This window comes from Eurytemora carolleeae, unplaced genomic scaffold, assembly GCF_000591075.1.
Source record: "Eurytemora carolleeae unplaced genomic scaffold, Eaff_2.0 scaffold499, whole genome shotgun sequence".
Lineage (NCBI taxonomy): Eukaryota > Metazoa > Arthropoda > Copepoda > Calanoida > Temoridae > Eurytemora > Eurytemora carolleeae.
In genome coordinates this window covers 183,436-209,861 of record NW_019396389.1, presented here as the reverse complement: position 1 = coordinate 209,861, position 26,426 = coordinate 183,436, and the positions used below count along the sequence as shown (strand labels likewise).

General features: G+C 34.5%; 1 protein-coding gene across 1 annotated transcript; it reads right to left on the bottom strand.

The window, feature by feature from the left end:
* Positions 1-3,592: 3,592 nt before the first annotated feature.
* Positions 3,593-12,074, bottom strand: LOC111702270 (mucin-5AC). Its single transcript, XM_023473906.1, has 8 exons — positions 12,038-12,074; positions 10,944-11,024; positions 9,898-9,992; positions 8,681-8,743; positions 6,983-8,210; positions 6,013-6,930; positions 5,788-5,921; positions 3,593-5,404 (listed from the first exon to the last, which is right to left on the bottom strand). Exons 1-8 carry the CDS (start codon positions 12,066-12,068, stop codon positions 3,608-3,610), a joined length of 4,347 nt encoding a protein of 1,448 aa, XP_023329674.1. The 5' UTR covers positions 12,069-12,074; the 3' UTR covers positions 3,593-3,607.
* Positions 12,075-26,426: the final 14,352 nt, after the last annotated feature.

Genomic DNA, 26,426 nt, shown 5'->3' with positions numbered 1-26,426 from the left:
TAATATTCATTTTTTGAGTTTGAGGCCTGATAAATGGTTGAAGTCTGGTCGAACCCCAGTGATTAATGATATTGTGTGCTTTGTGTTTAATGATTCTAGCTGCTCCAAGGAGTCTGTATATTGGAAACTTGGGAGGGTAACGGGGGTTAGTGGTTCTAAAGTTACTCTCAAGTATTCGCTAAAGGCCAAGGGAAATGAGCAAACAGTGGTAAGAAGTGTGAGGGACGTCAGTATAGTTTATGCAGTAGGAGAATTTTTAAGCAATACCCCAGATCATTTAATGATTGTGCAAAAGGTCACCAAAACTCGGAGCAATAGCTCCGGTTGCAAAATTATACTGATGTCCAAGGTTTGCTGCATGAAGGGGGGGGCTAGTATCTTAATAAACAGAGCACACATAATTTTAATCACTGGTATGATGGATGATATTTGGATAGAAGTTATCAAAATGATGAAAATGTATTTATCTAGACTGCTGACGAAGGAGGATTTCCGGAGGGCTGTGAAGGAGAGATGGTTAGCAGAGAGGAGCATAAAATCCAAGGAGAGGATGAGGATGTTAATCCCTGCTCAGTTTCCCCAGGTTTGGGGAGAGACCAGGCTCTCAGCAGATTGGGAATACGAGGAGCGAACCAAGTGGAAAGGGGAGGTTCCTGCTTTACCCGCTCCCAAAGTGAGGTCAGGAGTGAAGCGGAAGAAGAATCCTAGGCCGGGGAAGCTGAAGAGGTTGAGGATGAGGAGTTCAAAGGGGAGTGTGGCTGAGTCTAACGCTGAGGAGCCGGTTGGCCTCTCTCCGTCCCAGCCTTCTCCTGTTTCATCCAGAGGTAGGAGTGGGTTCGGAGAGAGTGTCTCCGGGCCTCAGCAGGAGGATGGCTGTGAGGAGGTGGTGATGCTAGACGAGGAGGATGAGGTGTTTCTGGAGGCTGAGGAGGGGAGGACAGAAGAGGTTGCCTCTTCTAAGAGGATGAGTGCAGCTCGGAGGTTCTCCAGGAGAGTTGTGGAGTTGAAGGATCGGCTAGGGTTGCGTTCCCTGAGGAGATGGATTTAGAGTTGGATGTTCCCTGGGAGGACAGGATGTTTTAAAAAGTGAAGGATTACGTGAATTCAAACTCTAAAAGATTCCAGTGATTGTATTTCAGGTCTAGTTGAGTTATCAGGAAGTTCAAGTCGCGGGGTGCAGATGGAACTTTTTTTCGTTTGCTCTTGGTTGGGCGAGTGTTACGCGAGCCATGCTGCGTGTATAAAGTCTATGTGGTGCCCCTGTGAATTCCTGAGTTCTCCCTGCGGATCTGTACAGAACGTATTGTAAAAAACTAGTTTTAGAAGCTGTTTCCAGACCGACTACGCATGCGCAAGTTTTTTGCGTGGAAGCAAGCATATTCTACCTTAGTATATATTTGTTTTTCATGCAAGTTTGTCTATTATTAAAACCGTGCTAAGAATTCTAGGATCACTGTGGTAATTATTCTTTATATATATATGAATATCGTTTATTTATGTTCGGTTATGGTTTGATATCTTATAAATGTAATGTATTGGTTCCATTCCACAGTTTTTTAATGCCTGAGTTGATTTATTTGTTGTATTTGTATGATTTTATCACTCGATGCTTTTTCTGTGGGTTTATTAAAAATTATTTAGATTGAAATCTCGCAGAAATAAACGTTCGGAACCATATTATTATCCTTTATTATGGAGAGCGGTCAGAAGAGGAAGGCTTACAATCCTATCTTGAGAAATACCGCATGGTACTTATAAAGATTTCATTAGGTCTTTAGGAAAATCGCTAAGTAGCAAAACAACAGTTTAAGCCCATTGTTGACCACTAACTCTGCTAAACTTGTTCATACTAACTAACCAAAGTCAAGTTTTAATTGGGAATAGCCAGGGTTTGCTGAGATCACAGCGAACTTAAATGAGGGAAAAACACTAGGGAGTCAGTGGACCATGTAACAGGTAAAACATGTTTTCTATTGGCTAGGCTGGAGAAAGGACAAGAGTATCTTCATCACAGAGTGTGCTGGTTGACTTCATAGAGAAGAAATAAATTTGAAAAATGTTGAACCAGTTGAGGACCGTGCAAAAATCGGCAATGATGTCTTGTGCATGGACCTTGTCAGTCCACTCACATTGACTCCAGAAAAAATATATTTTCTCACATTAATGTGACAATTTTCCAGGTTTGTCTCAGCTGTACCTATTCCTGATAAGTCTGCTAAAACAGTCTCGGCAGCAATCATGAAACACTGGATAGGCCTCTATGATTCTCCATCTTCCATTAGGACTGATTCAGGCTGGAAGTTTGAAAACTCAGTAATTTTAACTATGATGAGTGCAGTAAACGTAAAAGTCAAAGTGAGGACTCCATATTTGCATAATTTGATTCCCGTTTTAAGATTTCATAGAACTTTGTGGTGACTTTTGAAAGCAAATGGAGAACACAACAGGGAAAAAGTTTACGCAATTTGATTTTAGTGTACAATGCTACTGTAAACCCACCAAGGATGTAGAACCATAGCCTAGTTCATTCAACCCAAGTTTGAGAACTGGACAAACAAATAATATTGATTGTATTTAACCCGTTACTACTGGAGCTGGTAGCAACGGCCAGAGGAAATTTCCAGGGTAGCAAGGTTCAAATCCTGGGAATCCTTATCGGGGGAACACGGATAACGGTGCTTTCGTCGGAAGAGAAAGCAATCTGAACGTCCATTTTGTCCCCGAGAAAAGGGTTAGTCTTGATGAAGGATCTGAAGAGAGCGGTCGATCACAGCTCCAGTAGCTCCGAGAGGAGAATTAGCTCCATCTATGATTCCAGGATTAACTTCGGTTGATCCTCAGTTTGTATTTTAATAATAATGTAAAATAAATGTCCGTGCAAAGTTAGTGCTTTAATCGATTCCATCTGGCTTGTTATATTGAGTTTCTCTTTGTAAAGTTGCCTTTATTGAGTTCTTTATACATGAGTTTCTATTAAGTTTATACTACACAACATAATTCCACTTTGTACAATCCCAGAGCATATTTTTATAGGCAGAGAGACAAATCTGCCTCAATCCCTGCTCCCCAAGTTTAATGAAGACTCTAAACCCCCCTGCCTCACACTCTAGAGGAGGAGCTCAATCATATCATCAACCTCATGGAGGTCAACAAGAATCTCTAAACCAGTAAACAAATTTGACCCATCCCCTTCACCAAGAACACCCAAGAGAAAATCTTGCACAAGTTTATCGTCAGTAGTCAGGAACACGGGAAGCAAAATATCAGGAAAAATTTTGTCCATAGCACAGACTGACGACCAGTGCTAAATGAAGCATGGGTGAAAAGACCTCGGACCGCCCCCCCCCCAGACACCCAAGAAGTGCAGAAACATAACCAGGACCAGAGCAGCATATCTAGAAAAACTGCACAGGAAGGGAGTATAAAAATCAATCAATCAATAATTAGTATATCAGGATAAAGAAAAGATTAGAATTCTGATGTGTTAACAATTAATGTAAAAACTGGTGATAAAAAAGTGTGTGATTGTTATTTAGAATTGATTAATTGGGTATTTGTGGTCATTTAGCACACAGAATAAAGAATAGAAATACTGATATATTGACCCTCAAGAAACAGAAACCCCTTTTTTTGGATACCCTGTACAGTACAAATCAACAAAGCGGAAGTTTGAGATTTTTAAATGGCGTTGTAAGTTTACCTCTTTTAATGACGTTGCATCAACTGTTGTTGTTGTTGTTGTGTCTACAGGTGTTACTGTAGTAGGTCCTTCTGTTGTTGATTCTACAGTTGTAACTGTAGTAGGTACTTCTGTTGTTGATTCTACAGTTGTTACTGTAGTAGGTAATTCTGTTTTTGATTCTACAGTTGTTACTGTAGTAGGTGCTTCTGTCAATGACTCTGCAGTTGTTACTGTAGAAGGTGCTTCTGTTGTTGATTCTACAGTTGTCACTGTAGTAGGTGCTTCTGTAGTTGGTTCTACAGTTGTTACTGTAGTAGGTTCTTCTGTACTTGGTTCTACAGTTGTTACTGTAGTAGATGCTTGGGCTGTTGATTCTACAGTTGTTACTGTAGTAGGTGCTTCTGTTATTTCTGTAGTAGGTGCTTCTGTTGTTGATTCTACAGTTGTCACTGTAGTAGGTGCTTCTGTTGTTGACTCTACAGTTGTTACTGTAGTAGGTGCATCTGTTGTTGATTCAACAGTTGTCACTGTAGTAGGTGCTTCTGTAGTTGGTTCTACAGTTGTTACTGTAGTAGGTAATTCTGTTGTTGATTCTACAGTTGTTACTGTAGTAGGTGCTTCTGTTATTACTGTAGTAGGTGCTTCTGTTGTTGATTCTTCAGATGTTACTGTAGTAGGTGATTCTGTTGTTGATTCTACAGTTTTTATTGTAGTAGGTGCTTCTGTTGTTGATTCCACAGTTGTTACCGTAGTAGGTGCTTCTGTTGTTGATTCCCCTGTAATTACTGTAGTCCGTGCTTCTGTAGTTACTGTGGTAGGCGGTTCTGTTGTTACTGTAGTAGGTGGTTCTGTTGTTACTGTAGTAGGTGCTTCTGTTGTCACTGTTGTAGGTGGTTCCGTTGTTACTGTAGTAGGTGCTTCTGTTGTTGGTTCTACAGTTGTTACTGTAGTAGGTGCTACTTTGGTTGATTCATCAGTTGTTACTGTAGTAGGTGCTTCTGTTGCTAGTTCTACAGTTGTTGCTGTAGTTGGTGTATCTGTTGTTGATTCTACAGTTGTTACTGTAGTAGGTGCTTCTGTAGTTGGTTCTACAGTTGTTACTGTAGTAGGTACTTCTGTTGTTGGTTCTACAGTTGTCACTGTAGTAGGTGCTACTGTGATTGATTCATTAGTTGTTACTGTAGTAGGTGCTTCTGTTGCTAGTTCTACAGCTGTTGCTGTAGTTGATGCTTCTGTTGTTGGTTCTACAGTTGTTACTGTAGTAGGTGCTTCTGTAGTTGGTTCTACAGTTGTTACTGTAGTAGGTACTTCTGTTGTTAGTTCTGCAGTTGTTGCTGTAGTTGGTGCATCTGTTGTTGTTTCTAGAGTTGTGACTATAGTAGGTGGTTGTTTGGTTAAACTTTTGCGTTTATGTTTCAGTTCCTGAATACGTTCAATTACCTCCTGTTTAGAATCTGAAATTTTAGCCTTCAGACCAGAACAGAATTTCCATGCTGAGATGCCTCTCTTGATTGCGTGGACATATTGGATTGCTCTATTAGGATTAGATCTTACAAATGATTTTACAATGTCCATATAGTTTAGACAGTCACTACATGAGGTGGGATCACTCACGGATCGTTTTTTTCTTCTTCTCTCCACCGAGACATCTAAGTCATTCAAAGCTATTGAAAGAGTTTCCAAGTTTCCCAATTCAGTATCAATTTCTTCCAAAGTTAGAACCTGTAAAAATATTGCTACTTGAAGGTAGAGTTTAAAATTTACAAATAAGGTTCAGCTTCAGATTTGTGACTGATAACTACTGGTTCAAGTTAAAGGGGTTTTATAAATTATAAAAATTGTTCTTTTTTTTAATGCTTTTGATATTTTTAAATGAAAAATCTGTAATGGTTCAGTGCCCTATGACTATTAAGAGGACCAAAAAAAATTACCAATTTTTTATAAAGTTCTTGTTTAAAATGCTAGATCTCTAATTGGTTTTGATTTCAGACTGAGAAATCAGATCTAAATCAGTGATTCAGTATGTAATTTAAGTTGAACTTGGTTTTTTGCTAGTCAAGTTCAGCATTTTAAAAGAGATTTCTCCTGTAAAACATTATGTGTACCTCTTCTGTTGTTGATTCTACAGTTGTTACAGTAGTAGGTGCTTCTGTTGTTGATTCTACAGTTGTTACTGTAGTAGTTGCTTCTGTTGTTGATTCTGGAGGTGTTACAGTAGTAGGTGATTCTGTTGTTGATTCTACAGTTATTACAGTAGTAGGTGATTCTGTTGTTGGTTCTACAGTTTTTTCTGTAGAAGGTGCTTCTGTTGTTGATTCTACAGTTGTTACGGTAGTAGGTGCTTCTGTTGTTGGTTCTACAGTTGTAGCTGTAGTAGGTGCTTCTGTTGATGATTCTACAGTTGTTACAGTAGTAGGTGTTTCTGTTGTTGATTCTACAGTTGTTACTGTAGTAGTTAGTAGTTGATTCTACAGTTGTTACTGTAGTAGGTGCTTCTGTTGTTGGTTCTACAGTTGTTACTGTAGTAGGTACTTCTGTTGTTGATTCTACAGTTGTTACTGTAGTAGATGCTTCTGTTGTTGATTCTACAGTTGTTACTGTAGTAGATGCTTCTGTTGTTGGTTCTACAGTTGTTACTGTAGTAGGTGCTTCTGTTGTTGATTCTACAGTTGTTATTGTAGTAAGTGATTTTTGTGTTGATTCTTCAGTTGTTATTGTAGTAAGTGATTCTGTTGTTGATTCTACAGTTGTTACTGTAGTAGGTGCTTCTGTTGTTGATTCTACAGTTGTTACTGTCGTAGATGCTTCTGTTGTTGATTCTACAGTTGTTACTGTCGTAGGTGATTTTGTTGTTGATTCTACAGTTGTTACTGTAGTAGATGCTTCTGTTGTTGATTCTACAGTTGTTACTGTATTAGGTGATTTTGTTGTTGATTCTACAGTTGTTGCTGTAGTAGGTGCTTCTGTTGTTGATTCTACAGTTGTTGCTGTAGTAGGTGCTTCTGTTGTTGATTCTACAGGTGTTATTCTAGTAGGTGCTTCTGTAGTTAGTTCTACAGTTGTTATTGTAGTAGGTGATTCTGTTGTTGATTCCACTGTTGTTAGTGTAGTAGGTGTTTCTGTTGTTGATTCCACAGTTGTTACTGGAAAAGGTGCTTCTGTTGTTGATTCTATAGTTGTTACTGTAGTAGGTGCTTCTGTTGTTGATTCTACAGTTGTAACTGTCGTAGGTGATTCTGTTGTTGGTTCTTCAGTTGTTATTGTAGTAGGCGATTCTGTTGTTGATTCTACAGTTGTTACTGTAGTAGGTGCTTGCTTCTGTTGTTGATTCTACAGTTGTTACTGTAGTAGATGCTTCTGTTGTTGATTCTACAGTTGTTACTGTAGTAGATGCTTCTGTCGTTGATTCTGCAGTTGTTATTGTATTAGGTGATTCTGTTCTTGATTCTACAGTTGTTATTGTAGTAAGTGATTTTTGTGTTGATTCTGGAGTTGTTTCCGTAGTAGGTGCTTCTGTTGAAACTGTAATAGGGGGTTTAGTTGTTACTGTAGTAGGTGGTTCTGTTGTAAATGTTGTAGGGGGCTCAGTTGTAACTGTTGTAGGTGATTCTGTTGTTACTGTAGTAGGTGGTTCTGGTGTTACTGTAGTAGGTGGTTCTGTTGTAACTGTATTAGGGGGTTCAGTTGTTACTGTAGTAGATTGTTCTGTTGTTACTGTAGTAGGTGTTTTTGTTGTTACTGTGGTAGGTTCTTCTGTTGTTATTGTAGTAGGTGGTTCTGTTCTTACTGTAGTAGGTGGTTCAGTTGTTACTGAAGTAGGTTCTTCTGTCTTTATTGTAGTAGGTGGTTCTGGTGTTACTGTAGTAGGTGGTTCTGTTGTAACTGTAGTAGGTGGTTCAGTTGTTACTGAAGTAGCTGGTTCAGTTGTTACTGTAGTAGGTGGTTTAGTTTTGATTGTGGTAGGTTGTTCTGTTGTTTCTGTAGTAGGTGGTTCAGTTGCTACTGTGGTAGGTGGTTCAGTTGTTACTGTAGTAGGTGGTTCAGTTGCTACTGTAGTAGGTGGTTCAGTTGTTACTGTAGTAGGTGGTTCAGTTGCTACTGTGGTAGGTGGTTCAGTTGCTCCTGAAGTAGGTGGTTCAGTTGCTACTGAAGTAGGTGGTTCTGTTGGTTCAATGGTTGTTATACCAGCTGAAATTAATTGGACTTTTATCGCTTTCAACCGATTTTTTATTATCTTTATAAGAAATCCAGTTTTTTGTTTAACAGAAGAGCATGATAATCCGGACCGAACAGCTTTTCTTACTGCAGCTATATAAGGTAGCCCTGCTCCCTTTGTGGGTTTATCTTTAACCATTGGAATAACTTTATCCAAATAATCTTCCATTGTCGTACAATTAGAAGGTGTTGTAAGTTCACGTCGCTGCCTTGATCCTGGTGTTGCTTCATTCAAGTCTGTTACAGCGTTTAAGAGGTTTGTTAGGTCAGTTCTTTCTTCTTCTAAACTTGTTATTTCTTCTTGTGATAACACCTAAATTTAAAATTTAAAAGTTAGACTTTTTGTGTCCTTTGTTTTAAGTTTTAGAATTCAAGTTTAATGTTAGGTTATTTTTACTCATAAAAGAGCCGTTTTTATTTTTAAATTATTTATTTGGTTTTCAATCAAGAGACCCGCTCGGGCTCCTCAAAAGTTTTACAGATCTATATTTGTAGAATCTAAAGGTAATCCTTGTTAAAAATATTTGAATAAAGATTTTGCCGCAACTTTTATTCAATTTTTTTTATCACCTGTCGAAAAAATACTTTGCATAATGTAATAAAAGCTAACTTGTAAAATCTCTAGATCTTGCTAGTTTTCGCATGGAGCCAAATAACCATATATATTATATAAAGGGTCAAACCAAAAAACCTATTGAAAGTTTCGGGTCTTCATTAGAATGTCATCTTTTGTATGAAACCCTGTGCATGTAAAAACGCACAAAATAATTTGTAAAAATATACCTTACAGCCCACATCAGGAGCAATTGTGAGGGGAACCATTCGAAAACAGTATTCATCATTGTCCTAAATTTAACAGTATTCATCATTGTCCTAAATTTAACAGTATTCATCATTGTCCTTAATTTAACAGTATTCATCATTGTCCTAAATTTAACAGTATTCAACATTTTTCTAAATTTAACAGTATTCTTCATTGTCCTAAATTTAACAGTATTCTTCATTATCCTAAACTTAACAGTGTTCATCATTGTCCTAAATTTAGCAGTATTCATCATTGTCCTAAATTTAACAGTATTCTTCATTGTCCTAAATTTTACAGTATTCATCATTATCCTAAATTTAACAGTATTCATCATTGTCCTAAATTTAACAGTATTCATCATTGTCCTAAAATTAACAGTATTCATCATTGTCCTAAATTTAACAGTATTCATAATTTTTCTAAATTTAACAGTATTCATAATTTTTCTAAATTTAGAGTATTCTTCATTGTCCTAAATTTAACAGTATTTATCATTGTCCTAAATTTAACAGTATTCATCATTGTCCTAAATTTAATAGTATTCATCATTGTCCTAAATTTAACAGTATTCATCATTATCCTAAATTTAACATTATTCATCATTGTCCTAAATTTAACAGTATTTATCATTGTCCTAAATTTAACAGTATTCATCATTGTCCTAAATTTAACAGTATTCATCATTGTCCTGAATTTAACAGTATTCATCATTATCCTAAATTTAACAGTATTCATAATTGTCCTAAATTTAACAGTATTCATCATTATCCTAAATTTAACAGTATTCATAATTGTCCTAAATTTAACAGTATATTTTCCTAAATTTAACAGTATTCATCATTGTCCTAAATTTAACAGTATTCTTCATTTTCCTAAATTTAACAGTATTCGTCATTTTTATCGGAGTCCTAATTTTACCGGAATTCCATTTTTGTTCTTAAATTTATTATTTCAAGGGAATTTTTTCATTGTTTGTATATATATCTTTATAATATATACATAATTGGAAAAATACAAAAAAAATAATTCCAATTCAGGTCTTTTATCATTAACAAAAATGTGTTTACTCAAAATAAAAGATTTTTTTAGTCAAAATTGTAAAATTTTAGAATTTATTTGGCTGAATGCATGAATTTCTTCTTATTATGAAAAGATGAATAAGATATATTTGAACTATGTAGAATTATCCATTTACCTTTAAATAAATACATCCATCCTTGCATTCTTCCCTAGTTGGTCCATCGTTGCTCAGCAGAAAGTAATCTCCGTTAAGACTTGAATTTGTCGCTCCTTAACATTTTTTTTTTATCAAACACTAGCCGCAGGTTCCGTCATTGTCAGTGGAATTAATGAAAGTCGAATTTGTTTAGTCTATGTGTTACCACCAGCATGGGGTACCCAATAGAAATTTATGGTGCTAACATATATCTTTTCTCTATCTCATTATCCAATTAGAGATGTGAATCTATAGTGCTTTTTTAATATCTACGTACAATTTCCGATTTAATAGTACAAAGTTAGGCCTGTAGATCTGAAAATGACAATTTTAACCCTATTCCTTGGTTTTCAAGTACCCCAGCAGGGATAGGGTTAAAGATCCTATAGTTTCCAACTGGAGTGAGTAACTTGGTAAAAATAAATATAATCTCCGTTTGCACATATGGGTCTATGCAGACTTGTTTGTAATCGGATTTTCAAGATTGAGACCATTTTTAATACCGACGTTCAACTTACGATTCAATGAGCCCAATTTTAGGCTTGTAGATTTAAAAATAACAATTGTACTGTAATAAACTGTAACCTAACACTAGATATAAAATTGTGCAAACGGAGATATTCTTTTACTATTTACTTTGCTCTAGTTTGAAGTTTAGGAGCCTATAAAAATGTTATTTTTAGATCTAAGTCTAAAATTGGACTCATAGAATCGGAAATTGTACGCCGATATTAAAAATGGTCTCAATCTTGAAAATTAATTACAATCAAGTCTGTAGACCCTTATTCAAAATTGTGGAAACGGAGATTATCTTATTTTTACCAAATTACTCACTCCAGTTGGAAACTTTAGGAGCTAAAAAATTGTTATTTTTAGATCTGCAAGCCTAAAATTGTGCTTATTTACTCGTAAATTGTACGTCGATATTAAAAATTGTTTGAAAAGATATAGAAATTTTAAAAATATCAGTGTTTGACATAAATTTAGTGCCTGTATAATAAATCCTCGTTTTTCAATTCCTTTACCTTCAACAGTTTTTACTTCACAGCAATCTTCTAGTGCAGCTATGGTGACCCGGAACAAAAGAGAACCAATGCACAGGGTTCCTGAAATCAAAGCAAATCAAATCTTAAGTATGGTTGATGTTGTTTTAACGCAATTTTACTATTAAATGTAACCCAAGTTTATTTATGAAATATATGTGAAAAACCAGATGTGAATTGAACAGTATAACATAATATCCGGCTACATTACAGAGAAGCTAGGTTATATATAGCTTATGAAATATATGTGAAAAACCAGATGTGAATTGAACAGTATAACATAATATCCGGCTACATTACAGAGAAGCTAGGTTATATATAGCTTATGAAATATATGTGGAAAACAAGATGTGAATTGAACAGTATAACATAATATCCGGCTACATGATGTAGAAGCTAGGTTATATATAGCTTATGAAATAAATGTGAAAAACAAGATGTGAATTGAACAGGATAACATAATATCCGGCTAAATGGCAGAGAAGCTAGGTTATATAGTTTATGAAAGTTGTCTTTAGCTCCGCCATACCTGGCAATTTTATTCCATTTTTTCAAATCTTAACCAAATATTTACTTTCATATTCCACAGTTTTATGGGTATTACTGTAGTGATAACCAATTGAAAACGAAAGAATTGTTGCCTCCCTTTTTATTATGATCAGAAATGTCGTTAGGGCCTCCATGTTGAATAAATTGAACCGCAGATTAAGAAAAGAACAAGATCAGACCTAGATCTCGAAATCCACAATACATGAGTTCCCAACATTATTAGTCCGAATAAAGATATATAAATATTTTCCTTTCCTTCATTATCTGTTCTAAATTTAGAATGAAAAAATTGACTCCCTAGAAAAGAGCTGGGAACTTCTAAAGGAAAAGAATAAATTTAACTTATTCCATTTTATCAAAATAGTTCAGATTGGAATCAAATTTTTCTGAATAATATACGTCGGCAAATGTTGTATGGGCGCTATACGGGTTTTACAAATTTCTGCAATATATGAAAAATAAAAAAATTCACCGACGACATATATTCAAATTAAAATTTTCTTGATTTTTTTTGATAAATATTTTACCTAACATATAAAGATACAATGCGGTCTGCATGTTCAGTGCTAACTGTTAGGAATGAGAAAACTAATTTGGAAACAACAATAATTAATATTTTGTAATTTTTCCATTCGCAGATGTTAAATGAGCTTAAGTAGCAAGCAATGAGTAATTAGCGAGAGTTATTAGTGCTTCAAAGCTTTTCTGAAAATACTACGTAAGAATGGAAATGTTTAATACAATAAATTTAATTGTTGAGTACTTTATACCTAGACGGCATGTACCTTTTGTTTACAAAAACACCTTTGAACTATTAAACCAGAATCTGACAGTTTCGTTCCTTTAAAAATAAAGCTATGGATATAAAATGTAACTATGTATATTTTGAAAGCCAATGAAATATGGAGTTTTAAATATGTGTTACATACAAATGCTTATGTTTGGCCACCAAATAATTTAATTACATTTTTTAGATACATTTTTTGAAGCAACATACAGTGAAAACCAGAAAACTGTGGAATAAAACGAAGACATATCATCAGATAAGACAGATATAAATAAAAAATAATGAAGTTTTATGACATGAAAACTATAGTCACAAGTTTGAATCTTTTTGGGACTCATTGTATTGAATTTGTGGAATTTTTTAAAACTTCAATGTTTTAAAAACTAAGATTATTGGCAAGAAGGGCAAAGAAAAATATTTTATTTTGTTCTAGGTGTAGAGGTTTACAAATCAAATTTTATTATGCCGGCGTGTGATGTATAATTTGTTCAATCTTCTTCATAAATATCAGTTTATAAAATGTGATTATAATTCATTTTGAAAATTTTTTTTTCAATTTTAAATAAATGAAAAATATTGTTTGGATTTCTGACAAATGTTGCAAGTATAAATCTTTTGTTTTTACATTGCTCTGACTACTAAATATTGTATGTACAGGGTGTCCCACGAAACATGACAGTTGGCGAATGGTTTTTAATGTCTTCTTCCTTATACTATATTTGATAAAGACTTTTTGCAGTTTATTTCGTTAGAAAAATCTTTTACTCAATTATATTTTACTTTGAAATCAATTTCCCTATAAAATTACTGCCATGTTGTATTTCTTTTCAATGATAATTAATCTCTTTTGTATCAAAGAACTTAACAAATTATCGAAGAAGACATTTAAAACTATTCACCAACTGTGGGACACCCTGTAGTTCAGGTGCTTTTATTTCCAACTTAAAACTAAAAAAATTAAACAAATTCTTTTTTTTGAGTGCTTTTCTGGATTTTGCATTTTGCCAATTAATCTGAAAAATATTAATACAACTTTACGTCAGCAGTGGATAAATGTCGTCTTCCAGATTCTATCTCAATTTTATCATGATTTTACGTGAAAGATTGAATCTTGTGAATCGGAAATGCCCCTCCTTTTATATAATGAAGGGTCACTTGAAACTAAAACAACAGTTCTTTAAATCAATAAACATTTCAGATTGTTAGTTTAAAATTTGACACCCTGTAGTACAGTACAAGTGTCCTAATAAACATGGGAATTAATTGACGACTTCTATATCATCTTTGTTCCATGCTGGATTATTTCGAAAATATAATTTTGTAGTACCACAATTGAAACATTTAACACCAAAAAGTACTAGTCTCGGGATTTTCAAATTGTGGTCTACCAATTTTTTTATCTTCAAAATTACCGGAAATATTAGGAAATTTGTCCGGATTCCAGTTTATTAAAAATTAACAAAACTGTTCAAATGTTAATATTTCCGTCAATTTTAATGATACAGAAAAAGGTAGACCGCATTTTGGTAAGCTCATAAGACTTTCAATCTTATTTAATGCTCTTAGTGTAAATTATCAATTATCGAAAATCAAAGGCGATATTCAATTCCCATGTTCCCATGTGTACGTGCTGTAAATATTTAATCGACAAAATTTACATAAAACACCGGGGTTTCTGGTAAAAACGATATTTTGAAAGAACATTGTGGCTCTCACTAGCATCGTCAGACAGCTAGAAGGGGTTAGTTGTGTTAAAAAATTAAACTATTGTGTTTATTTTCAAATCTGTGAAGAACCTGTGTGATGACCGACATCACTAACAGATTTAGATTAATAGAAATCACTTTAAATTAATAACAGGGTGAAACAGCTTGTGTACATTTCACATTAAGGTAAAGAGAAATACAAACAGGTTTCACTTTTTTGGCATAATTTTAAAAGTCATAAACTAAGATTTTGGGTGTATCAGACAATTTTAAATCAAAATATTTTTATCATTTAAACAGAAATCTTCTGATAAAAACCAAAATATTATATTTCAGTCCATTTACCACTTCACATTTAGAAACTATAGTTTCAGCAAGGATTAATTAAATTTTTTAGAAACATACATAATGCAGTAATCTCTTTTGACTGAGTTAATATTTTTAAAAAAACAAGGGTATTAAAGCAACAAGGAATAAGATTGATTCTCAGAAAGTTGGGATGGGGGGCTGAATGGAAGGGGGCTGAGGAGGGGCGGAACCGAATGGGAGTGGGGAACCGACTGGGAGGGGGGTAAGCCGAATGGGAGGGGAGCTTAGGGGTAGGGGGAAGGCGAGGGGGAGGGGTGGCTGAGGGAGAGGTGGGAGCTGAGTGGGGGGGGGAGTAGAATAGATTCGTCGTAACCCCCCCCCCTCTAGCCGTGGGTGCAGCTATGGTTTCAAATTTGTTTGGTTTAAAACTAAATCTTAGTCTTGGTTCTGTATTAATTAGTGTTGACCCAAATATTATGGAACAGCTTGATGTTAGTATTAGAGCGTCAGATGTTTTAGCAACAAGCATTTATCCTTTCATAGAATTTATGCCTAGGTTTTCTTAGTTTAATTCTATAATCTATCATCTCCGTTTTTTAGATGTTTTCTTCTCTACATTATTTTTTCTCATTTATTTCTATATTAACCTATTCTCTTTTCATAAATTTATATTCAATGTATATCAACCCCTTCTTCGACTCACCCTTTTTATATAGCCAAATTATTTTTCTAATTTTTATTCTTTTTTTCTTTTATTGCTCTTTGCCTTTTTTATTCCATCTTTTTTCCTTATTTATTTATCTTATTTCCATTTTATTTCCTTATGTATTCCCATAGTACCTTTATTTCTCCACATGTTCCTCTTCCTTCCTTCTTTTAATTTCGTTTCTCCTTATTTTATGTAAAATATACATACAATATTCATAAATGCTTCATCGTTAACCTTAATGATACTTAGACCTTAGAATTAAACTTGATTTAATTATTTGGTTTATATCTTTAAATTCTTCACGGGCGGGCGGTTGAAGAATTCATGGTTTGTTTCGTAACTAACCATCACAGCTGTTTCAGGTTTAAGCTAATCAAATCCTCACAAGGTCACAATTTTATTGCGAAATGACGAAAACATAATTAGTGTTTTTTAGTAAACAGTTTTATCATTAATGATTTTTTAAAAGTGTGCACTCATGGTCGCTTCATGGTAAATTGCATTATAGACGTGCTTTAGAAGTAATCATCATGCTGTATAATTTTGAATTCGCTGTTTATCATAAGTGCTATAAAGTTTCATCGGTTCCCGGATTTTCTCAAATTTACCTATTAAACACTATTATTTGGCACACGTCTTATAAAGATTTTGAACTTAAATTTTCTTTGATTTTCTGATATTTGATTATTTGATAATATAATCTTAAAAAGCTTAAACGTTGCTTAAACCTTCTCGATAAAGAGAAATCTTTATAGCGCTGCAAACAAAAATATTATTGTTATGAATAAGTCCTCAGATTAAAGTTGGTTTTAGTGATATTTGACAGAAGTTTTTAGAATAACTCGTTTTTTGATGGTCAAACATTCGAAAAAAAATGTGAATAATGGGAGAGACTGAAGTTTTCAATAATAATTGGAGACTACTGGAGAGTACCGGAGGGTTCTAAATCCAGTGGAGAGAAAATTATTGCTACTGGAGAGCTTTTAAATTTTTACCAAAATATAAATTCTACCGGAGGGTTTTCTTTTCCACTGGAGTACAAACTATTCATATCAGGGAGCCTTGGAATTTGAACCTAAATTGAGCTTTCTTCCCTTATTATTCCAAAAAAATGTGTCCAAATCTCGAATTTTTCGAGGCACCCCCCCCCTCCCCAACCCCGGTTTGTAACCTTGGTTTGCACGATAAATGCAACAAAAAATGCAGTGTGAGTGTTTACAGTGTACACATCACATTTGTAGAATGATTCAGCAATTATTTGCACTGTTGCTGTTGCAATATTTTTAAGGATGATTTAGCGGAATTCAAACCATTGACAACAAAGCATCATTTTTGTCCATCGGTCAGTTTAAATTGTGTGTGGAGGTCTAATGTGTTGTTGCAGAATATGTAATAGTTGTCTGTGAAATCTAAATGTTTTTATGTTAAACGATAATTCCTATTTGTCTGTGAAATCTAAATGTTTGTATGTTAAACGATTATTCATATTTGTCTGTGGAATCTAAATGTTTGTATGTTAAACGATTATTCATATTTGTCCATGAAATCTGAATGTGTATCTGCTATCTATTAAATGATCAGTCCTGATTTTCAGTGGAATCTGAATGTGTTCCTGTTAAAGGATCAGTTCTTTTTGTCCTTGGAATCTGAACTGAATGTGTGTCTGTTAAAGGATCAGTCCTGATAGTCTGTGGAATCTGAATGTGTGTCTGTTAACGAATCACTCTAAATTGTCCGTGGAATGTTTGTCTGTTATCCGTATAGAATATGAATGTGTGTCTGTTAAAAACATCTGGTGACTAAATGTTACATATGCCTTTATTCCAAGGATTTTAGTTCAATAAAAGCTAAACATTGAAAATGAAGTATGGGGGGGGGGGAATAGCAATATTATAACTGTCTGTATAGTTAACTGTGTGTTCGTGATTATTTAGATTCGCGTAGATTAATAAATTTCACTTGTTCTGGTCTCTTGCTTTCAGGACATACAATACACACCAGATCCAATACACACCAGATACAATACAAACCAGATACAATAGACACCAGATAAAATACAAACCAGATACAATACACACCAGATAAATCCAAACCAGATACCATATACACCAGATACCATATACACCAGATACAATACACAACAAATACTACATACACCAGATACAATACACACCAGATTCTCTATACACAAGATACAATACACACCAGATCCAATACACACCAGAAACATTACACACCAGATACAATACACACCTGTTACAATATACACCAGATACAATACACACCAGAAACATTACACACCAGATACAATACACACCAGATACAATGCACACCAGATACAAAAACACCAGATACAATATACACCAGATATAATACACACCAGATACCATATACACCAGATACAATACACAATAAATACTACATACACCAGATACAATACACACCAGATAATATACACACCAGATACAATACACACCAGATACAATGCACACCAGATACAATAAATACCAGTTACAATACACACCAGATATATTACACACCAGATACAATACACTCCAGATGCAATGCATACCAGATACAATACACACCAGACAAAAAACACCCCAGATAAATACACACCAGACACAATACAAACCAGATACAATACACACTAGATACAATACACACCGGATACAATACAAACCAGATACAATATACACTAGATAAAATAAACATCTAATACAATAAACATCAGATACAATACACTCCAGATACAGTTCACATCAGATACAATACACTCCAGATACAATACACACCAGATACAATACACACCAGATACAATACAAACCAGATACAATACACACCAGATACACCCTGTCATTTAATTCATTACCGTAAGAAAGCAACATTTGTGTAAGTTAAAATAACACAATTTTAACGTTTTTTACGTAGATTTAGTTGAAGCAATTTATTGTTTACTTTTAATTATCCTTCAAATAAACCAGGTTTAACGATTATTTTACCAACAGAGGAGATTATTAAAATTAATAATCCTTAAACATATGTTAGCTCAGTATGGGAGGAGGGAGGGGGGGGGCTACAGGAGTATGATCGAGGGGTTGAGGGGTTTCGTTAATATGGATAGAGAGATTATGAAATTATTACCCCTTCCTCCCCTCGACTTCAACCCTACTCCAACCACTTCCCCCTTATCCCTGCTCCAACCCCTCAATGTCACAATATCCCTACTCCAACCCTTCACTTTCACCATATCCCTACTCCAACCCCACACTTCCCCCTTATCCATACTCCAACAGCTAACTTCCCCATATCCCTGCTCCAACCCCTCACTTCACCCTTATCCCTACTCCAACCCCTCACTTTCACCATATCACTACAACAACCCTTTAATTCCACCATATCCCTACTCCAATCCCTCATTTTCACCATATCCCTGATTCAACCCCTCACTTCCACCATATCCCTACTCCAACCCCTCATTTTCACCATATCCCTGCTCCAACCCCTCACTTCCACCATATTCCTACTCCAACCCCTCACTTTCACCATATCCCTACTCCAACCCCTCAATTTCACCATAACCCTGTTCCAACCCCTCACTTTCACCATATCCCAGCTCCAACCCCTCACTTCCACCATATTCCTACTCCAACCCCTCACTTTCACCATATCCCTACTCCAACCCCTCAATTTCACCATAACCCTGCTCCAACCCCTCACTTTCACCATATCCCTGCTCCAACCCCTCAATTTCACCATAATCCTGCTCCAACCCCTCACTTTCACCATATCCCTGCTCCAACCCCTCACGTTCACCATATCCCTACTCCAACCCCTCAATTTCACCATATCCCTACTCCAACCCCTCAATTTCACCATATCCCTACTCCAACCCCTCACTTTAACCATATCCCTACTCCAACCCCTCAATTTCACCATAACCATGCCCCTCACTTTAACCATATCCCTGCTCCAACCCCTCACTTTCACCAAATCCCTACTCCTTACCCTTACTTTCAACATATCCCTACTCCAACCCCTCAATTTCACCATATTCCTTATCCAACCACTCAATTTCACCATATCCCTACTTCATTCCCTCACTTTCACCATAACCATACTCCAACCCCTCACTTTCACCATATTACTGCCCTAACCCCATACTTCCCCTAAAGGTATAGGGGTCGGGATTGGGTGAAGGTATATATGTTTGGATGGTATGGGGTGGGGGAGTTATGGGCCATCATGGGAGCAGATGTGAGGTGTTGGGAAGGTTAGGGTTGAGTATGTGGTGGTTGGGGGAATAGGGGATGTATGAAAGACATTAACCCCGAAACCCGGATGCGTATCTTCCGTTGACACATATGCAGAAATATCTTAATTCAAATTTCACGATTTTTTTCTCCCGACTTTGACATTTAACATTATGCAACTTTAAGTTTGTATTGAGGATTGTAGCATTAAGCGGGTAAGCATAATATTCTGTAAACTTGCAGTACGCTGTACATCAAAAATGATTTAATGTTTTAAACTTAGACATTTTGTGATTTTTCATTGAAACTGCGTTTCAATCGAATACTTAACATGATTAGCTCAAATCATGCGATATACTTAAATTACGCTATAACATATGGACAGAGAAGATTGACTGTGAAATATCTATTCTCTTTAATCCTTTAAATATGTACCTTAAACTGAAACTGTGCGATAAATACGTAATAAGATGGTCTTAATCATGTAATATGGATAACATTGTAGGAATTGAATTACGTCAATTCCTGTTAACTTTGTAACTAAAGCTATTGAATAAAGTTAGTTGAATGAGACTCTGCTTTTGATTACGTTATCAGAAGCCTAAGTAAGCTTGAAAGAAAGCTTTGGTACTTGTTGAATTAAACGAGTTGAGTTGTTTGAGTAGCAACTTCATTGTACTGTTTGTCCTTTAGAACCAGGGAGTTTAGCCTGGTTAAGATTCGGCCTGTGTGTCCTTTAGAACCAGGGAGTTTAGCCTGGTTAAGATTTGGACTGTGTGTCATCTAGAACCGGGGAGTTAAGCCTGGTTAAGATTTGGACTGTGTGTCATCTAGAACCGGGGAGTTAAGCCTGGTTGAGATTTGGACTGTGTGTCCTTTAGAACTGGGGAGTTAAGCCTGGTTAAGATTTGGACTGTGTGTCATCTAGAACCGGGGATTGAAGCCTGGTTGAGATTTGGACTGTGTGTCCTTTAGAACTGGGGAGTTAAGCCTGGTTAAGATTTGGACTGTGTGTTAGAACCGGGAAGTTAAGCCTTGTTGTGATTTGGACTGTGTGTCCTTTAGAACTGGGGAGTTTAGCCTGGTTAAGATTTGGACTGTGTGTTAGAACCGGGGAGTTAAGCCTGGTTAAGATTTGGCCTGTGTGTCATCTAGAACCGGGGATTGAAGCCTGGTTGAAAAATTGCATGAGTAGCAATTTCATTGGACTGTGTGTCCTTTAGAACCAGGGAGTTAAGCCTGGTTGAGATTTGGACTGTGTGTCCTTTAGAACTGGGGAGTTAAGCCTGGTTGAGATTTGGACTGTGTGTCCTTTAGATCCGGGGAGTTAAGCCTGGTTGAGAATTAAGCCTGTGTGTCCTTTAGAATCGGAGAGTTAAGCCTGGTTGAGATTTGGACTGTGTGTTCTTTAGAACTGGGGAGTTAAGCCTGGTTGAGATTTGGACTGTGTGTCCTTTAGAACCGGGGAGTTAAGCCTGGTTGAGATTTGGACTGTGTGTTCTTTAGAACCGGGAAGTTAAGCCTGGTTAAGATTTGGACTGTGTGTCCTTTAGATCCGGGGAGTTAAGCCTGGTTGAGAATTTGGCCTGTGTGTCATTTAGAACCTGGGAGTTAATCCTCGTTGAGATATTGCCTGAGTGGCCTTTAGAATCTGACAAGTTAGTCCAAGTTGATCTTGATAACGAGTAGACCTGGATAGATACGTCTCCAGTAAATTGCTTTAGAGTAGATATTCGCTACAGGGGATGAGTAAAAGAAGTGTAATTTGTGTCGGACTGTGCAAAATTATAATCTTTCCCGTGCTTAACATTTTAAATGTATTTCTATAGTTTTTTAGATTCTTTGGCAGGGCAAGAAACAAAATCATTTTTCCTCACAATATCAGTAATTAAAGAAGATAAAAAATATTGATATCTATTTCAAAGAGGAAAATTCTGAATGCGTTGAACGCAATACAAAAAACAGAAAAGAGAAATCAGACTTTCTGAAAAAGAATAATTGCTTCAAACTTAAAGAGACTCTGCCCATTTGTAATGGTTTCCTTTAAGAACGCTGTACTATAGACAAATTCTTGCTAACAGTTTGCCTCAATTTAGTCTTTTTTCGTGTCTCATGGCTAAGTCATCTTTAATCAAATAAATAATGTAGATCATAAAATATAATTTTTCAACAAAAAAAAAACTTTTAAAAAATTGTGTACGTTATGGATAATTGTATGAATGTAATATGGTTCATGAGCATACTTGAAATAAATCTAATGTTAATTTTCTTTCACATTTTATTATTAAAAAATATCTGTAGACAATTTTTGACATCGTTTTAGAATGATTAAATGTACTTAAAAACATAGTTTTGATTCATTTTTAATTCATTTTTCCTAATTTCTCACTGTGTTTAACTGTTTTATTTACAGAAGTATTATTGCATTTTTTTAGAAAAAAATCTATTGGCCTTGCAATGCATTTATCTCGAAATAAGCAATTAATAAAACAAAAGATTATCATTGTTGGTGTAATGGAATCCATTAATCAAATATTGTTGGTGTAATGGAATCCATTAATCAAATTACACGAAAAAATAAAAACTGTCATAATGTGATTTTACGTATCAAAGCTTGAACATTCTACCTAAATTTAAAGATAAAAATGCATAAGTTAGATGCATAAAATAGTTTAAATTAGAATGGATGACAAATCTAATTTTAAGTACACTGTACTACTTTATCTTCTCAACTGCAGGCACTTGAGCAAAAATGTTTATTAGTCATACACAAAATTTACATTTTAAACAAGATGTCAAAAATGCTCTAATGACCTTCAAGAAATACAATTAACATACAAGAAATATTTCAAGAAATACTATTTTCAAACTCTACTGAGAAAAGTTATGAAAATGTGCAATTTTTCGAACAGACTTTATTTATTCACAAAATGGGAAGTATTTTCCGCCTGCACCTACTTTAAATACTGATAATATTGGAAGGTTTTACATTTACAGTACACTTACACTTGTAGAAGAATTCAAAATCTATATCTCTTTCATCGAGTAATTTATATAAGATATAAATCAAAGTTGTTTGTGTTATTCTATGGTTGAAACAGAAGGAAATGACTTGCAGATTTAGGCTGCAGAGACAGTGAAGATAAATGTCAGAATTAAACACTTTTCAATATATAAAACTACGACATCTTTCTCATTGTTACTTAAATAAAGGTTTAGAGGTTGTGGTTGTGAATCGTACACTGCAATAATTGTGTCAAGATAATTGTAATCGTTCACTTGACAAAATACATTTCGTGAGAAAAAAATCTGCCATTAAAGTCATTAAAATTAGTTATTTCTTCATTGAAACTTTCAAGAAAAAATTGTTCAAAGTTTGCAATGTTTAGAATCAATCTATATATAGCATATGTATTTTGCCTCAAAGCAATATCGAATTTTAGATAAACCTTGAAAGCCACTGCGAAATCAAAAAGTATCAGGTTTTTTATTGTAAAGCGTTATCCAAACATTTACAACTTCAAAAAGTGTGAATTTTGAGACAAGTTGAGTGGCTTGTGCAAACTTAAACCAATTAAAAGTTTGGAGTAAAATGTCAAAACTTTTATTCAAACATGCGAATTACGCAATAATGTTATTTACAAAAAGTGTCAACATCTTGTGTTAATTCTACCAAATTGTGGGAAACAAAGCCAAGACGTGTACGCGTGCTACATACGATTCTTAACGAGAGTTTACGCATTCCTGCGTAACCTTGGATTATTCTGCAGCTCTGGTCGGAGCAAAGTTAAACTTTCCCCAGGGTCTACATCCGCCACAGCTAGCGTTAAACTCTCCTGAGCTCCGCCAGACCGCGTTCATGTCTCCAGGATAGAAGTAGAACACAGATCAGTCTCCGCCAAACCATTGAGCCTAGTACTACTAGTACACAGTAGTAGTATTTATTATACTGCACTCCACAGTATTAGTATTGGTTTAAGTGTGAGCATTTAAAGATAAATTTGTTAAATCAAAACCATAATATTGGTTTAAAATCAAACTTTTTAAACATTGAAATAAGCATTTGTTTTAATGATTTATACCTTTTTGATGATTAAAACTTCAATGTTTGTTTTACTTTCCCTGCTGTTAAATTTTTGCAGAATATCCCGACAAAAATGTGAGAACACATTTTGTTTTCTCATTTGTGTCTCTTCTGTTTTATTTGGTTGAGTCATCTTGTCTGAGGGGAACCCCCTCAAAGAATTGTCCAGTCATAACGTACACTAGACTACAGTACACAATTCAAGATCTTTGTCATCAAAACTTGCATTTTTACATATTCTATTGCAATTTATCATTTTTACATATTTTATTCCAATTTATCATTTTTACATATTTTTTTCCAATTTATGATTTTTTACATATTTTATTTCAATTTATCATTTTTACATATTTTATTCAAATTTATCATTCTTATATATTTTATTCCAAATTATCAGTTTTACATATTTTATTCCAATTTATCATTTTTACATATTTTATTTCAATTTATCATTTTTACATATTTATTCCAATTTATCATTTATACATATTTTATTCCAATTTATCATTTTTACATATTTTATTCCAACTTATCATTTTTACATATTTTATTCCAATTTATCATTACTTATTTTAATATTGTTGTGTTCAGAAACGGAATTGTGAGGATTAACCAACATTTTTTTTTAAATTGCTGATTCTTGAATATTTGTCACAAATAGGGATCTTGCAACCCAATGTTGAAGACCTTAGAAATTTTGTTAGATCAAAAAGTTTGAAATATCAAAGGTTTATACTATCAGGAAGCAAAGATATAAGGATTCAAATATTTGAATTTGTGACAAAAACTCAATTCCTTTCCGAATCCTTTTATACCCAACTTAGACAATCAAACATGCACTTTGGATCTTACAGCATGCTATCGGTTTTTATACTTTCTATTCGCATGCTATTTTCTAACCGTTTAAACATGCTGCTTTTCTCCAACTTTTAAGCATGCTTTATACAGTTTAGTTTCAGTATGCTGTCATTAATTTCAAATCTTCCAGAACGCTGGCATTATCTTCAAATCTATCGGCATCCTGTCCACGATTTAAAAATTTTAAGCATGATGCTTTAATCTTTCTATTTTTCAGCATGCTGTCAACCCCTTGCATACTTTCTTTGATTTGTTATAAAAATGTTTTAATCTCTTTTTGAAATGTGTTGAAATCTATGATAATTATAGGGATTCAAAATGATTATTTAAATATATTACTTCTAAGCCCTGGGACAAATAATGTGAAATTTACTAATTATACTTTCTGTGCAATCCAAGAAATGAACAATAGTGAAATCGTGACTAAATCTAGGAAATTGACACCCTGTAGAAACAATAAGATGCACAAGAAAACGTTTTCAGTTTCAAAATATGTTGAAAAAACACTTTCATTATTTCTAACTTTTGTTTTGGTAACTCTTGTTTTCTATTTGTTCCGGGTGAAGAGTTTTATAACCAAATAATTTCATGTTTATGTATAGTATCGTAAATAGAGCACATTTCCTCATTCATCACACCTTACAGCACACCTCAACCATAATATTATTAAAACTTTAAATAGGAATAGATCACAAAATAAGTATATTAAAGGCAAAAGGTTAAAAAGTAACCAATTTAATATGTTTAGCTACAGGGTTACCCACAAAGAATGAGATTGTAAAGACGACCTGAAACGTATACATTATGAAGATTCCATGGTTTAAATCAGAATCAAATAAGTCTTGTGGATTACCCTGTACTATGTATCTATGTATGAGCCGGCGATTTAAAAAATTCAAGAAAATACGACTCAGGTCTAAGATGTTGTTGAGCCTTATTTACGGCTCGGGCTTTCGGATTTCAGTTACTCTAATTACAGAGTTTAGTTCATAAAACGTGTTTATTGTTGTATTTGGCGGATTTTCATAATTGGTTTTTTAATCGCGGGCTCTGGCTGGTTGCTTATATCCGTATCTATGTATATGTATCTTGTATCCATATCCGTATAATGCTTCGCTTCCTGTCCATCTAATTCCTGCCATACTGTTGTGATTATAGTCCACTTCCTGTCTTCCCAATATGATTCCTGCCGTGAAAATTGTGCTTCTAGGCTAATTCCTGTCATACTAATCTAGTTCCTGTATAATCCATTTCCTGTCCTGTGAATCTGATCTATACTGTACTTCTAATCTATTTCATGTCATGTCATCTCATTCTTGTCATGCCTCTTGGAGATTTTTTGGATGATTTCAAGTTCTTGCCATCGAGATTGTTTATCATATTAAGTGGTGGGATCAAACCTCTTTACATTTCTCATATTAGAGCTTTGATCTAATATTCAATTCCTTGCAGCTGAATTTTTGTTTCTCTTTTTTGTATTTAATGGGATTTTACACGACTTTATAATTCCCGACACGGTACCATTTCAACCCTAGTCTCAGCAGAAATGATACAAATATGCTTGTTTTTCTATCTACAAATTGAGTATTTTCAATTGTGTTTTATACATAAAAATGACTTGCGGATTTGACCAGTAGAGACAAAAAAGAAAAAGGGAAGATATCTTTTTTTAAATGCTGCTCAGATAAAGGTTTAAAGGGTTCCATAGTGAATCGGAAATGTAATTCTAAAAATATGAAGGTTCACTTGAATTTTAGTCGACAGTCTCTTTTCTAATTAGTTTTGAAAAATCAATTGTTTAGAAATATAAAATTAATATTAGACTAGTTGATGATATTACCACGCTTCGGCCTTTGTTCATGGTAGGGTAAACTCTTGGCACATTATGTGCTTGTGTGTGTGTATACTTTCCACGCCTTTGAACCTTTAACACCTTTAAAACCTTTAAACCTTTAAACCTTTAAAACCTTTAAAACCTTTAAACCTTTAAAACCGGGCAAACAACAAAATTGAAAAAAAAAATTAATTTTGAAAATCTAATAAAATATTTTAATAATATGCACTTTTGATTTATATTCTAAAGCTTGAAGAAAAGGGAAAGTGAGAATATAACCATATGTTTATCGAACCATATGGTTGGATAGTATGTATATATGTATGTATACATGTCCAGCTGCTGTGTTAGCCTAATGACGGAATAAGGTCAATCC

What these genes read in the sequence shown, in the direction of transcription:
- LOC111702270 (XM_023473906.1), bottom strand. Translation starts at nt 12,068, where the DNA reads ATGCAGACCGCATTGTATCTTTATATGTTAG. An exon ending in ATGGATGTATTTATTTAAAG is followed by an intron (nt 8,744 to 9,897) that starts GTAAATGGATAA and finishes TGTTAAATTTAG; the next exon opens with GACAATGATGAATACTGTTT. An exon ending in TAGAATCAACAACAGAAGAG is followed by an intron (nt 5,405 to 5,787) that starts GTACACATAATG and finishes ATATTTTTACAG; the next exon opens with GTTCTAACTTTGGAAGAAAT.